This window comes from Vulpes vulpes, chromosome 10 (assembly GCF_048418805.1).
Source record: "Vulpes vulpes isolate BD-2025 chromosome 10, VulVul3, whole genome shotgun sequence".
Lineage (NCBI taxonomy): Eukaryota > Metazoa > Chordata > Mammalia > Carnivora > Canidae > Vulpes > Vulpes vulpes.
Genome location: NC_132789.1, coordinates 54371735 through 54384637, shown reverse-complemented (window position 1 = coordinate 54384637; position 12903 = coordinate 54371735). Strand labels below are relative to the sequence as shown.

Here is a 12903-nt window from a genome sequence, read left to right as displayed (position 1 = left end):
TCGTTATATTTAATTCTATTTTTGTGGGCAGCCCTGGTGGCGCAGCGGTTTAGCGCCGCCTGCAGCCTGGGGTTTGATCCTGGGGACCCTGGATCGAGTCCCACATCAGGCTCCCTGCATGGAGCCTGCTTCTCCCTCTGCCTGTGCCTCTGCCTCTCTCTCTCTCTTTCTGTGTCTCTATGAATAAATAAAATCATTTAAAAAAATAATTCTATTTTTGTATATATATGTATATAGCATATATATATGTAATATATATATATATGTTTTATATATATATATATATATATGTTTTTCTTTATAATTTTGGGATGCAGGCTCTTCTAACAGACCAAAATACAGCCAGAATCTAGTGTATGGCTCTGTTCTCTTCACTTATCTAATTATATTCACTTCTTTTCTTTTTTCTTCTTCTTTTTCTTTTTTGTTAAAGTCGTTTTTAATTTTCATCTCTACAGTTACATTCTGTCTTTTTAGTGTATTTAATTTTTGTTTTGTATACATGTATCTTTTTCTTTCTTTACAATTTTGAGATGTAGTCTCTTCTAACCAACTGACCAAAATACACTCAGGATGTGGTGTATTGCTCTGTTCTGCTCACTTGTCTGTTTATATTCCTCCTCCTCCTCCTTCTTCTTTTTTTGATATTTTATTTATTCATGAGAGACAGAGAGAGAGACGCATAGAGAGAAGCAGGTTCCATGCAGGGAGCCCGACATGGGACTCGATCGGGGTCTCTAGGATCACGCCCTGGGCTGAAGGCAGCACTAAACCGCTGAGCCACCTGGGCTGCCCTGTTGAGGGTTTTTTATCATGAATGGCTGTTGTACTTTGTCAGATGCTTTCTCTGAGAGAAATGACCCAAATTTTAAATACAGTGACCGGAAAGAAACTCTTGGGGTATTACTAAGTCAGTCTTGTACATCTTAAACCTAATTGTGTTTGCTTTGACATTATCTAAATGGAGCATTAGTCAAATCAACTTTGGCTTTTGTAGCTAGGTCAGAGTTTTTAAAATTTTTATTTATGTATTTTAAAAAAGATTTTATTTTATGAGAGACACAGAGACAGGCAAAGACACAGGCAGAGGGAAAAGCAGGCTCCATGCAGGGATCCCGATGTGAGACTCGATCCCGGGACTCCAGGATCTGCCCTGGACCAAAGGCAGGCACTAAACTGCTGAGCCACCCAGGGATCTCCTTCTACTTCCTTTTTTTTGGCTTTTACTCTTTAGTTTTACAGTTACAGACTATCCTTTCATTGTATTTAAATTTTTTTGTCGGGGTGGGGGGTACATACAGGTTTTTCTTTTGTTACAATTTTGGGATCTAGTTTTCTAATAAATGGGCCAAAATACACATGAGAACCAGTGTATTGCTCCTGTTTCTGTTCCTCTGTCTGATTATATTCTCTCTTTGTTTTTGTTTATTATTTATTTATTTTTCAATTTTGGGTCTTTTCTGATTTGCTTAGTGTATATTTCTCTGGGGTTGTTGCCATTTCAGTATTTTGTTCTCTCATTCATCTGTTCTTCTCTGGACAAAATGAAGGATGGAAAAACTCACCTCAGAAAAGCGAACAAGAGGGCAGACTGGGTGGCTCAGCAGTTTAGCACTACCTTGAGCCCAGGGCATCATCCTGGAGTCCCCGGATCGAGTCCCACGCTGGGCTCTCTGCATGGAGCCTGCTTCTCCCTCTGCCTGTGTCCTTGCCCCTCTCTCTCTCTGTGTCTGTCATGAAAAAATAAATTAAATCCTTAAAAAAAATAAAAATTAAAAAAAGAACAAGAAGCAGTACTGACTGCCAGGGATATAATTAGTATGGACAAAAGTAAGATGTCAGAACTGGGGTTCAGAATATTGATTATAAAGATACTAGCTAGGCTTGAAAAAAGCATAGAGGACACTAGAGAATCCGTTTCTGGAGAAATGAAAGAACTAAAATTTACTCAAGTCGAAATAAAAAAGGCTATTAGTGAGATGCAATATACAATAGAGGCTCTAACTGCTAGGATAAATGAGGCAGAAGAGAGAATTAGTTATATAGAGGACAAAATGATGGAGAATAAAGAAGCTGTCTGAGAAAAAGATAAACAATTACTGGATCTCGAGGGAGGAAATCAAGAGATAAGTGGGTACCATAAAATAAAACAATATTAGAATAATTGGGATCCTATAAGAAGAGTAGAGTCAGGCAGAAGGTAGATTGGAGGAAATTATTATTATTATTTTTTTTTAAAGGGGAGGGGGGAGGCAGAAGCTCTATTTTGAACATTTTATTATTATTTTTTTAATTTTTATTTATTTATGATAGTCACAGAGAGAGAGAGAGGCAGAGACACAGGCGGAGGGAGAAGCAGGCTTCATGCACCGGGAGCCTGATATGGGATTCAATCCCGGGTCTCCAGGATCGCGCCCTGGGCCAAAGGCAGGCACCAAACCGCTGCGCCACCCAGGGATCCCGATTGGAGGAAATTATAGCAGAGAATTTCCCTACTCTGGGGAAGGAAACAGGTATCCAACCAAGTCCATGAGGCACAGGGAACCCCCCTCAAAATCAATAAAAATAGATAAGCACCCTAACATATAATAGTGAAGCTTGGAAATCTCAGAAACAAAGAGAAAATCCTGAAAGCAGCTTTGCCAAGAAGTCCATAACCTACAAGGATAGAAACATTAGACTGGCAGCATCTATCCACAGACCTGGCAGGCCAGAAAGGACTGGCATGATAAATTCAGGGTGCTAAATGAGGGAAATATGCAGCCAGGAATACTTTATCCAGCTAGAGTGTCATTCAAAATAGATAAAAAGCTTCCAGGACAAACAGAAACTAAAAGAATTAAAAAAAAAAAAAAAAGTGATTACCAAACCAGCCTTGCAAGAAATATTAAAGGGGATCCTTGAGGTGAAGTGAAAAGAGAGCCCCAAAATAACATAGACCAGAAAGAACAGAACAACATACAGAAACAGTGACTTTACAGGTAATACAATGACACTAAATTCATATTCTGAATGTAAATGGACTAAATGCCCCAATCAAAACATGCAGGGTATCAGATTGAATTAAAAAAGCAAGATCCATCAATATGCTGTCTGCAAGAGACTAATTTTAATTAATTAATTAATTAATTAATTAATTAATTAATTAATTTTTAAAAGGGACTCATTTTAGACCCAAAGACACCTCCAGATTGAAAGTGAGGGGGTGGAAAACCATTTATCATGCTAATGGACATGAATAGAAAGCTGGAGTGGCAATCATATATCAGAAAAATTCAATTTTAAACCAAAGACTGTAGTGAAAGATGAGGAAGGACACTATATCATAATTAAAGGCTCTAACCAACAAGATCTAGCAATTGTGAAAATTTATGCCCCTAACACGGGAGCAGCCAATTATATAAGGCAATTAATAGCAAAATTCAACACACTGATAATAATACAATAATAGTAGGGGACTTTAACACCCCACTCACTGCAGTGGATAGATAACCTAAACTGAAGATAAGCAAGGAAACAAGGGCTTTGAATGACACACAGGACCAGATAGACTTCACAGATATATTCAGAGCATTCTATCCTAAAGCAACAAAACACATTCTTCTCAAGTGGACGTGGAACATTCTTCAGAATAAATCACATACTGAGTCACAAATCAGGCCTCAATGAGTACCAAAAGATTGGGATCATTCCCTATATATTTCCAGACCACAATGCTTTGAAACTGGAACTCAATCACAAGAGGAAATTTGGAAAGGACTCATATACATGAAGGCTAAAGAACATCCTATCAAAGAATGAATGGATCAACCAGGAAATTAAAGAAGAATTTAAAAATTCAGGAAACAAATGAAAAAGAAAATACAACTGTTGAAACCTTTGGGATGCAACAAAGGCAGTCCTAAGAGGAAAATATTTAGCAGTCCAGCCTTTCTCAAAAAACAAGAAAGGTCTCAACTACACAACCTAACCTTATACCTAAGTGTGCTGGAGAAACAGCAAATAAAGCCTAAACCCAGCAGGAGAAGAGAAATAATAAAGATTAGAGGAGAAGAGAAATAAGATTAGAGGAGAATCCATGAAAGAGAAACCAAAAGAACAGTAGAACAGATCAATGAAACTAAGACCTGGTTCTTTGAAAGAATTAATAAGATTGATAAACCCCTGGACAGATTTATCAAAAAGAAAAGAGAAAGGACCCAAATAAATAAAATCATGAATGAAAGAAGAGAGATCACAACCAACACTGAAGAAATACAAACAATTATAAGAACATATCATGAACAATTATATGCCAAAAAATTAGGCAATCTGGAAGAAATGGATGCATCCTAGAGACGTATTTACCAAAAGTGAAACAGGAAGAAATAGAAAACCTGAACAGACCCATAACCAGCAAGGAAATTGAAGCAGTATTAAAACAATCTCCCAACAAATGAGTCCAGGGACAGATGGCTTCCCAGTGGAATGCTACAAACATTTAAAGAATAGTGAATACCTATTCTTTTGAAGCTGTTTCAAAAAAAGAACTGGAAAACTTCCAAACTCTTTCTATGAGGCCCACATTACCTTAATCCCAAAACCTGACAGAGACCCCACCAAAAAGGAGAATTATAGACCAATATCCCTGATGAACATGGATGCAAAAATTCTCACTAAAATACTAGCCAATAGAATTCAACAGTACATTAAAAGGATTATTCATCACGACCAAGTGGGATTTATTCCTGGGCTGCAAGGGTAGTTCAACATCTGCAAATCAATCTGTGATACACTACTTTAATAAAGAAAGGACAAGAACCATAGGATCCTCTTAATAGATGCAGAAAAAGCATTTGACAAAGTACAACATCCTTCCTTGGTTAAAACTCTTCACAGTGTAGGGACAGAGGGAACATACCTCAATCTCGTAAAAGCCATATACAAAAAGATCACAGCAAATATCCTCAATGAAGAAAAACAGTGTTTTCCCCCTAAGGTCAGGAACACAGCAGGGATGTCCACTCTCAACACTGTTGTTCAACATAGTACCAGAAGATCTAGCCTCAGCAGTCAGACAACAAAAAGAAATAAAAAGGCATCTGCGTTGGCAAAGAAGTCAAACTCTCACTCTTTGCAGATGACATGATACTCTATGTGGAAAATCCAAAAGACTCCACCTCAAAATTGCTAGCACTCACACAGGAATTCAGCAGCGTGGCAGGGTATAAAATCGATGCACAGAAATCAGTTGCATTTCTGTACATTAACAATGAGGCAGAAGAAGGAGAAATTAATGAGTCAGTCCCATTTATAATTGCACCCAAAACCATAAGATGACTTTAGGAATAAACCTAAACAAAGAGGCAAAGGATCTGTGCTCAGAAAACTATAGAACACTCATGAAAGAAATTGAGGGAGATACAAACACCTGAAAAAACATTCCATGCCCATGGATTGGAAGAACAAATATTGTTAAAATACCTATGCTACTTAGAGCGATCTATACATTCCATGCAATCCCTATCAAAATTCCATCAACTTATTTTCCAGAGCTGGAATAAATAATCCTAAAATTTGTATGGAACCAGAAAAGAGCCAGAATAACCAAGGAATGTTGATAAAACCCAAACTGGTGGCATCACAATTCTGGACTTCAAGCTCCATTACAGAGCTGTAATCATCAAGACAGTATGGTACTGGCACAAAAACAGACACACAGATTAATGGAACAGAATAGAGAATTCAGAAAGGACCCTCTATGGTCAGCTAATCTTTGACAAAGCAGAAAAGAATATCTATTGCAATAGATAAAAGACTGTCTCTTCAACAAATAGTGTTGGGAAAATTAGGTAGCCACATGCAGAAGAATAAACTGGCCCATTTCTTCACACCATCCAAAAAAATAGGCTCAAAATGGATGAAAGACTTAATTGTGAGATAAGAATCCATCAAAATCTTAGAGGAGAACACAGGCAGCAACCTTTGTGACCTTAGCCACAGCAAGTTCTTGCTAGATACGTCTCCAGAGGCAAGGGAAATGGAGACAAGGGAAACAAGGGCAAAAATGAACTGTTGGGACTTCATCAAGATAAAATGGTTTTGCACAACAAAGAAAATTGGTGACAAAACCAAAAGACAACTGACAGAATGGGAGAAGATATTTACAAATGACACATCAGATAAAGGGCTAGTTGTCCAAAATCCTTTTTTAAAAATATTTTATTTATTCATGAGAGAGAGGCGGTGGGGGGGCGGGCAGAGGGAGAAGCAAGCTCCATGGGAGCCTGACATGGGATTCGATCCTGGATCTCTTGGATCACACCCTGGACCGAAGGCAGCGCTAAACTGCTGAGCCACCTGGGCTGCCCTACTTATCCAAAATCTGTAAAGAACTTCTCAAACTCAACACCCAAAGAACAAATAACCCAACCAAGAAATAGGCAGAAGACATGAACAGACCTTTCTTCAAAGAAGACATGCAAATGGCCAACAGACACATGAAAAAAATGCTCAACATTATTTGGCATCAGGGAAATACAATTCAAAACCACAATGAGGGATCCCTGGGTGGCGCAGCGGTTAAGTGCCTGCCTTTGGCCCAGGGCGCGATCCTGGAGACCTGGGATCGAATCCCACGTCGGGCTCCCGGTGCATGGAGCCTGCTTCTCCCTCTGCCTGTGTCTCTGCCTCTCTCTCTCTCTCTCTCAAGTCAGGAAGCAAGATGATGGTGAGGATGCAGAGAAAAGGAATCCCTCTTACATTGTTGGTGGAAATGCAAGCTGGTTTAGCCACTCCAGAAAACAGTATAGAGATTCCTTAAGAAGTTGAAAATAGAGCTACCCTATGACCCAGTAATTGCACTACTGGGTATTTACCCCCAAGATACAAATGTAGTGATTTGAAGGGGTGCCTGCACCCTAAGTGTTTATAGCAGCAATGTTCACAATAGCCAGACTTGGAAAGAGCCCAGATGTCCATCAACAGATGAATGGATATAGAGGTGGTATATATACAGTTGAATACTACTCAGCCATCAAAAAAAGAAATCTTGCCATTTGCAATGATGTGGATGGAACTGGAGGATATTATGCTTAGTGAAAAAGGTATATCAAAGAAAGACGATTGTCATGATCTCATTCATATGTGGAATTTAAGAAACAAGATCATAGGGGAAGGGAGGCAAAAGTAAAACAAGATGAAATCAGAGAGGGAGACAAACCATAAAAACTCTTAGTCATAGGAAATAAACTGAGGGGAGGTGGTCAGAGGATGGGGTAACTGGGTGATAGACATTAAGGAGGGCACGTGAGATAATGAGTCCTGGGTGTTATATAAGACCGATGAATCACTGACCTCTATCTCTGAAACTAATAATACATTATTTGGTAATTATATTGAATTTAAATAAGATTTTTAAAATTCTTATTAAAGAAAATACAAACTGACAGTGGTCAGTATTCATAGTTTCTTCAAGCGATATCCACAGTGGTCAGTGTTAAAAGTTACCAAACATACAAACACACGGGAAATTGTGACCCATATTCATGAAAAAGTCTATAGATGAGATGGCTCAGATATTGGACTTAGCAATGTAGCTATTATAAGTAATTTAAAGAATTAAAAATACAGTGAACAGTTAAGTAGTCTCAGGAGAGAAAACCATTAAAAAGGGAGCAAATTATAGTACTGAGAAGTATAGGAACGGAAAATGAAGATTTCATGTACCAGTAGATTGAATATAACAGAAGTCAGTGAACTGGAGTGCAATAAAAATTATCCCATCACAGAAAGAAAAAATATTGAAGAAAAATGAATCGTCTCAGGGGGCTGTGTTACAATATAAAATTATCTGATCTATATGAGTATTGGACAGGAAAAAATTAAAGATGTAATGTCTGGAAACTTCCTAAATTTGGTGAAAACAATTGACTTAACAGATCTTCAGCAAACTTAAAGGATAAATATTGGGAAAATCTAGGTTTATCATAGTCAAGCATCTGAAATCTAACATGAAAATCTTGAAAGTGGAGAAAAAGAAACGTTATATATGTGGGTAAGAAATCCCACTGACCCTTCATCATAAATAGTGGAGTTAACACAATGAAGATCTTTAACGTGCTGAAAGAAAAATACCAAAACACCTGTTGTTCCAGAATTCTTTATCTGTTGAAAATATCCTTTTAAAACAAGGATGAAATGAAGGTATTTTTTCAAATAAAAGAGAATTGGTTGTTAGCAGACAGCATTATAAAAAATACTAATGGATGTCCTTTGGGACAATAGGACGGGAGACCAGATGGAAACTTGGATCTATAGGAAAAAATGAAGATCACTGGAAAAGGTAAATAATGGGCAAATACAAAAGGCTCTTTTCTGTTTTTTTCTTAAAATTTGCTTAAAAGACAGTTGATTAAGGCAAAAATAATAACCACATAGAATGAGGTTTAGAATATATGTAGAAGTAAGCTGTGACAAAATTTGCACAAGGAATGGGGAGAGAGGAGCTAAATGGAACCTTATGTTGTAAGGTTATTACATTTGTGAAAAATAAGTGGGAAGTAGGAATGTTGTGTGTAAGATGAAGAAAGAGTTAAAATAAGAGGAATGAACTATCCGATATGAAGAGGTATTATATTGATTCTACATAGACTCTGATAAGGTAAAGATGTGTATTCCTTAATAGAACTCCTTGGTAAAACAACTACTAGAAAAAAAATTAATAAAAACAACAACAATCCCCTCCCAAATATATATCTAAGAAGCCGAAGAAGAAATAAAAAGCACTAAAAAAAATCTAGTTAACCCCAAAGAAAGCAATTAAATAGCAATATAAAAGCACAAAACAGATGAGAGAAATGAAAAACAAATGGTAAGATAGTTGACTTACTCTTGAGTATCAACAGTTACATTTACATGTGAATGTATTAAAGCTCCAGCTAAAGCCAGAAATTGTCAAAATTGTTAACAAAGCATGATGTATGTTTTGATATAAGAGACCTATATTTTAAGTTTAAAAACAGGCTTAGGGACACCTGAGTGGCTCAGTGATTGAGCCTTTGGCTCAAGTCATGATCCTGGGGTCCTGGGATTGAGTTCCACATCTGGCTCCTTGCTGGGAGCCTGCTTCTCCCTCTGCCTATGTCTCTCCCTCTCTCTTTGTGTCTCTCATGAATAAATAAATAAAATCTTATATTTAAAACATATATTTAAAAGATTTTGTTTATTTATTCATGATAGAGAGAGAGAGAGAGAGGTAGAGACACAGGCAGAGGGAGAAGTGGGCTCCATGCCAGGAGCCCGATGTGGGACTCGATCCCGGGACTCCAGGATCATGCCCTGGGCCAAAGGCAGGTACTGAACTGCTGAGCCACCTAGGGATCCTCAATAAATAAAATCTTAAAAAAAAAAAGGGTCAAAGTAGGGACACCTGGGGAACACAGTTGGTTGGGCATCCTACTCTTGGTTTCAGCTCAGGTTGTGATCTCGGGGTTGTGAGATTGAGCCCTGCATCAGGCTCTGCACTCAGCACCCAGTCTGCTTGAGTGTCTCCTTCCCTCTCTCTGTCTCTCCTCCGCTCCCATGCCCCACACCACATGCTCTCTCTTTTGAAAATAAATAAATAAATCTTACAAAAAACCAAATACCATAACAGGTTCAAATTAAAAGGAAGGAAAATAAACAATAAGCATAGAGAAGCTGACGTAGCTGTATTAGTTTCAGCACATACCTTAAGCAAGAGTATTACAAGAGATTGCAGAGTGTCATTACATAATGGTCAAAAAGCAATTTATCAGAAAGACATACATAAATATGTATGTGCCTACTCAGAAAGTATCCAACTTCATTAAGCAAAAACTGTTAAGCCTAGGGAGGAGAAAGGGACAAATCCACAATGATGCTCAAGTATATTAATACCCTTCTCTCAGTAATTAATAAAACAGGTCAAAAATCTGTAAGGATATAGAAGATCTAAGCAACTACCTTTACCTAATTGACATTTATAGAACACTTTACAAAATAATGCCAGACTATACATTTGTTCCAAGTGTGCACAGAATGTTCATTGAGATTTTTATTTTTTTTTTATTTTTTTATTTTTTTTAAATGTTTTCCTTTTTTTTTTTTTAATTTATTTATGATAGTCACGGAGAGAGAGAGAGAGAGAGAGAGAGAGAGAGAGGCAGAGACATAGGCAGAGGGAGAAGCAGGCTCCATGCACCGGGAGCCCGACGTGGGATTCGATCCCGGGTTTCCAGGATCGCGCCCTGGGCCAAAGACCGGTGCCAAACCGCTGCGCCACCCAGGGATCCCTCATTGAGATTTTTATGTCATTGAAGACATCATAGACAGTTAATATGCAGATAATATGCTGGGAGAAGAGCATTTTAATTATTTTTTTAAAGATTTTATTTATTCATTCGAGAGAGAGGGAGCACAAGCAGGAGGAGAGGCAGAGAGAGAAGACTCCCCACTGAGCAGGAGCCCGACGTGGGGGTTGACTCCAGGACTCTGGAATCATGACCTGAGCCAAAGGCTGATGACCAGTGAACTGAGCCACCCAGGCGCCCCAAAAACTTCAATATTTGTATGTTAACTGTACTGGAACTAAAATTTTAAAAAAATTGCTAGGGTTGATATTTAGAATACACAAGGAATTCCTGCAAATTAAGAAGAAAAAGGCAGCATTTCCAGTAGAAAATGGGCAGAGAGGAGGTGCCTGGGTGGCTTAGTCAGTTAAGCCACTGATTTGATTTTGGCTCAGGTTGTAATTTAGGGTTGTGAGATCGAGCCCCCTGCAGCTCCGTGCTCAGCATGGAGTCTTATCCTTTTCCCTCTGCTCCCACCCTCAAATAAATCTAAAACAAAAAAGAAGGAAAGAAAATGGGCAAAGAATTAGAACAAAGAATTTACAGAATAAGAAACCCATAGGCTAGGCATAGGAATAGATATTCAAACTCGTGGGCTATAACAAATATTAAAATATTTATTAACAAGATACTACTTTATATCTCTTAGACTGACAAAAAATAGTTAGCTGGATAATGGCAAGTGTTGGTAGGAATGTGAGAATATAGTAACCAGTATTCTTTGCTGGAGGGAAAGTAGGCTAGCAAAGCCATTCTGGAGCACAGTTGTAATAATTAATCAACATGTCATTTAGCTCAGCAAGTCTATATATATGATATATATATATGATATATATATATATATATCATATATATATATCCATCCATCCATCCCATGGCACTTAACAGTTACATGCATTATTTGTGTGTCCAGGGAGTTGGAAAATGAGTGTGCTTCCATCCTAGGGGTAGGGGTGAATAGGCAAAAAGTAGGGTATTTATATCATGTAATGATTTACAGCTGTTAAAAATAACAGATCCAATATACACAAAACAACATGGATGGGACGTTAAAAACACAGTTTAAGTAAAAACTGAAACAACACAATGCCATTTTTCTATAAATTAAAAAGACAGGCATACGAGGACTTCTTAGGGTACAAAAAACATGAGCCATAAAATTAAAATTTGATAAATTAAGCTTTATCAAAATTAAAAATGTTTGCCCTTTAAAAAACACCACTAAGGAAATGAAAAGACAAGCCATAGAATGGGAATGAATATTCAGTACTTGTACATACAATATTCAGTTATGAAATATTCAGCACATGCCTATGTTTGTATCTAAAGTATATTTAAAAATTCTCGTAAGTTAATAAGAAGGTAAACAGCTTAATCAAAATGGGTAAAAGATTTAAAGAGACACTTTACAAAAGAAGATGTAGGAATGGCCAATAAACACAGGAAAAAATTCTCAACATTGTTACTCATTATAGAAATACAAATTAAAACCACAGGTAACATTAGATACCAATTAAGATGACTTCAGTTTTAGAAAAAGATAAAGTGTTAGCAAGAATATGGAATAAATGGATCTCTCCTGTTACTGTTGTGAATATAAAATTGTTCAACGACTTTGGAAACCAGTTTGGCAGTATCTTAAAAAGTTATACATATACCTGCCAAATGACAGAGTACTCCACTCTTCAATATTTACCTGAGAAAAATAAAAGCAGATGACTACATAAAGATCTGTACGTGAATGCTCAAAGCAGGTTTATTCCCAGGAGCTCTAAACTGGAAACCAACCTAAATGTCTATAAACAGGTGAATGGATAAACAAATGTGGTATATTTAGACAGTGAAGTACCATTTCACAATGAAAAGGAACAGCCTTGATACATGCAACATCGTGGATGAATGTCAAACAGTACTCTGAGCAGAGGAAATCAGACCAAGAAAAGTACATATTATATGGCTACATTTATATAAAATACAAACTAATTATTAGTTATTAAAAGCAGATTGTTCCCTTCGATGAAATGTGAAATGAGGGATGGATTGCAAAAGGGTATAGGAATTTTTTGGGATTGATAGAAATGTTCTGTGTCTTGATGATGGCAGTGGTTTTGTGAATGTATACAACTGTCAATACTCTTCATATTGTATACAGTAAATTAAAGCAGTTTATTGTATATAAATTATTCCTGGATAAAGTTGATAAGAAAAAGTAAATGCATATCAAACATACATATTAAAAGAACATCAGCAAATATATATATTAAGTAATAGAGTGTATGCCTCTGTAGGAGGAAGGAAATGAAAAAAAAGTGGAATATAATTTATGACTTGATTAATACTATTTTCCATAGGGTTCCTTGCATTCCCTCAATGTGGTTGGATATTTATTTCTGTGTGCCTGTACATTCTGTGATGGTTAGGAGGATAGCCTGAGTGCAGAATGAAAAGACCCTCTAGGGAGCCAAATAGCTAGTATGTACACTGAAAAACATTGCTGCATGAGAAATGAAAGAAAATTGAAATAAAGATACACCGTATTCATGGAGCAGAAGGC

The 12903-nt window shown here is 37.2% G+C and overlaps 1 protein-coding gene across 9 annotated transcripts in view; it reads left to right on the top strand.

Moving 5' to 3' along the window:
• ST3GAL3 (ST3 beta-galactoside alpha-2,3-sialyltransferase 3) overlaps positions 1 to 12903 on the top strand; it is a 198327-nt gene that overhangs the window by 30648 nt on the left and 154776 nt on the right. The window contains exon 3 of one of the 9 annotated variants that reach the window (XM_072724230.1): positions 8266 to 8323. The exons of the other annotated variants lie outside the window; for them this stretch is intronic. Coding sequence (XP_072580331.1) covers positions 8305 to 8323 — 19 coding nt within the window. The 5' untranslated portion in view covers positions 8266 to 8304. The remainder of the gene's footprint in view (positions 1 to 8265; positions 8324 to 12903) is intronic. 9 annotated transcript variants of the gene reach the window in all.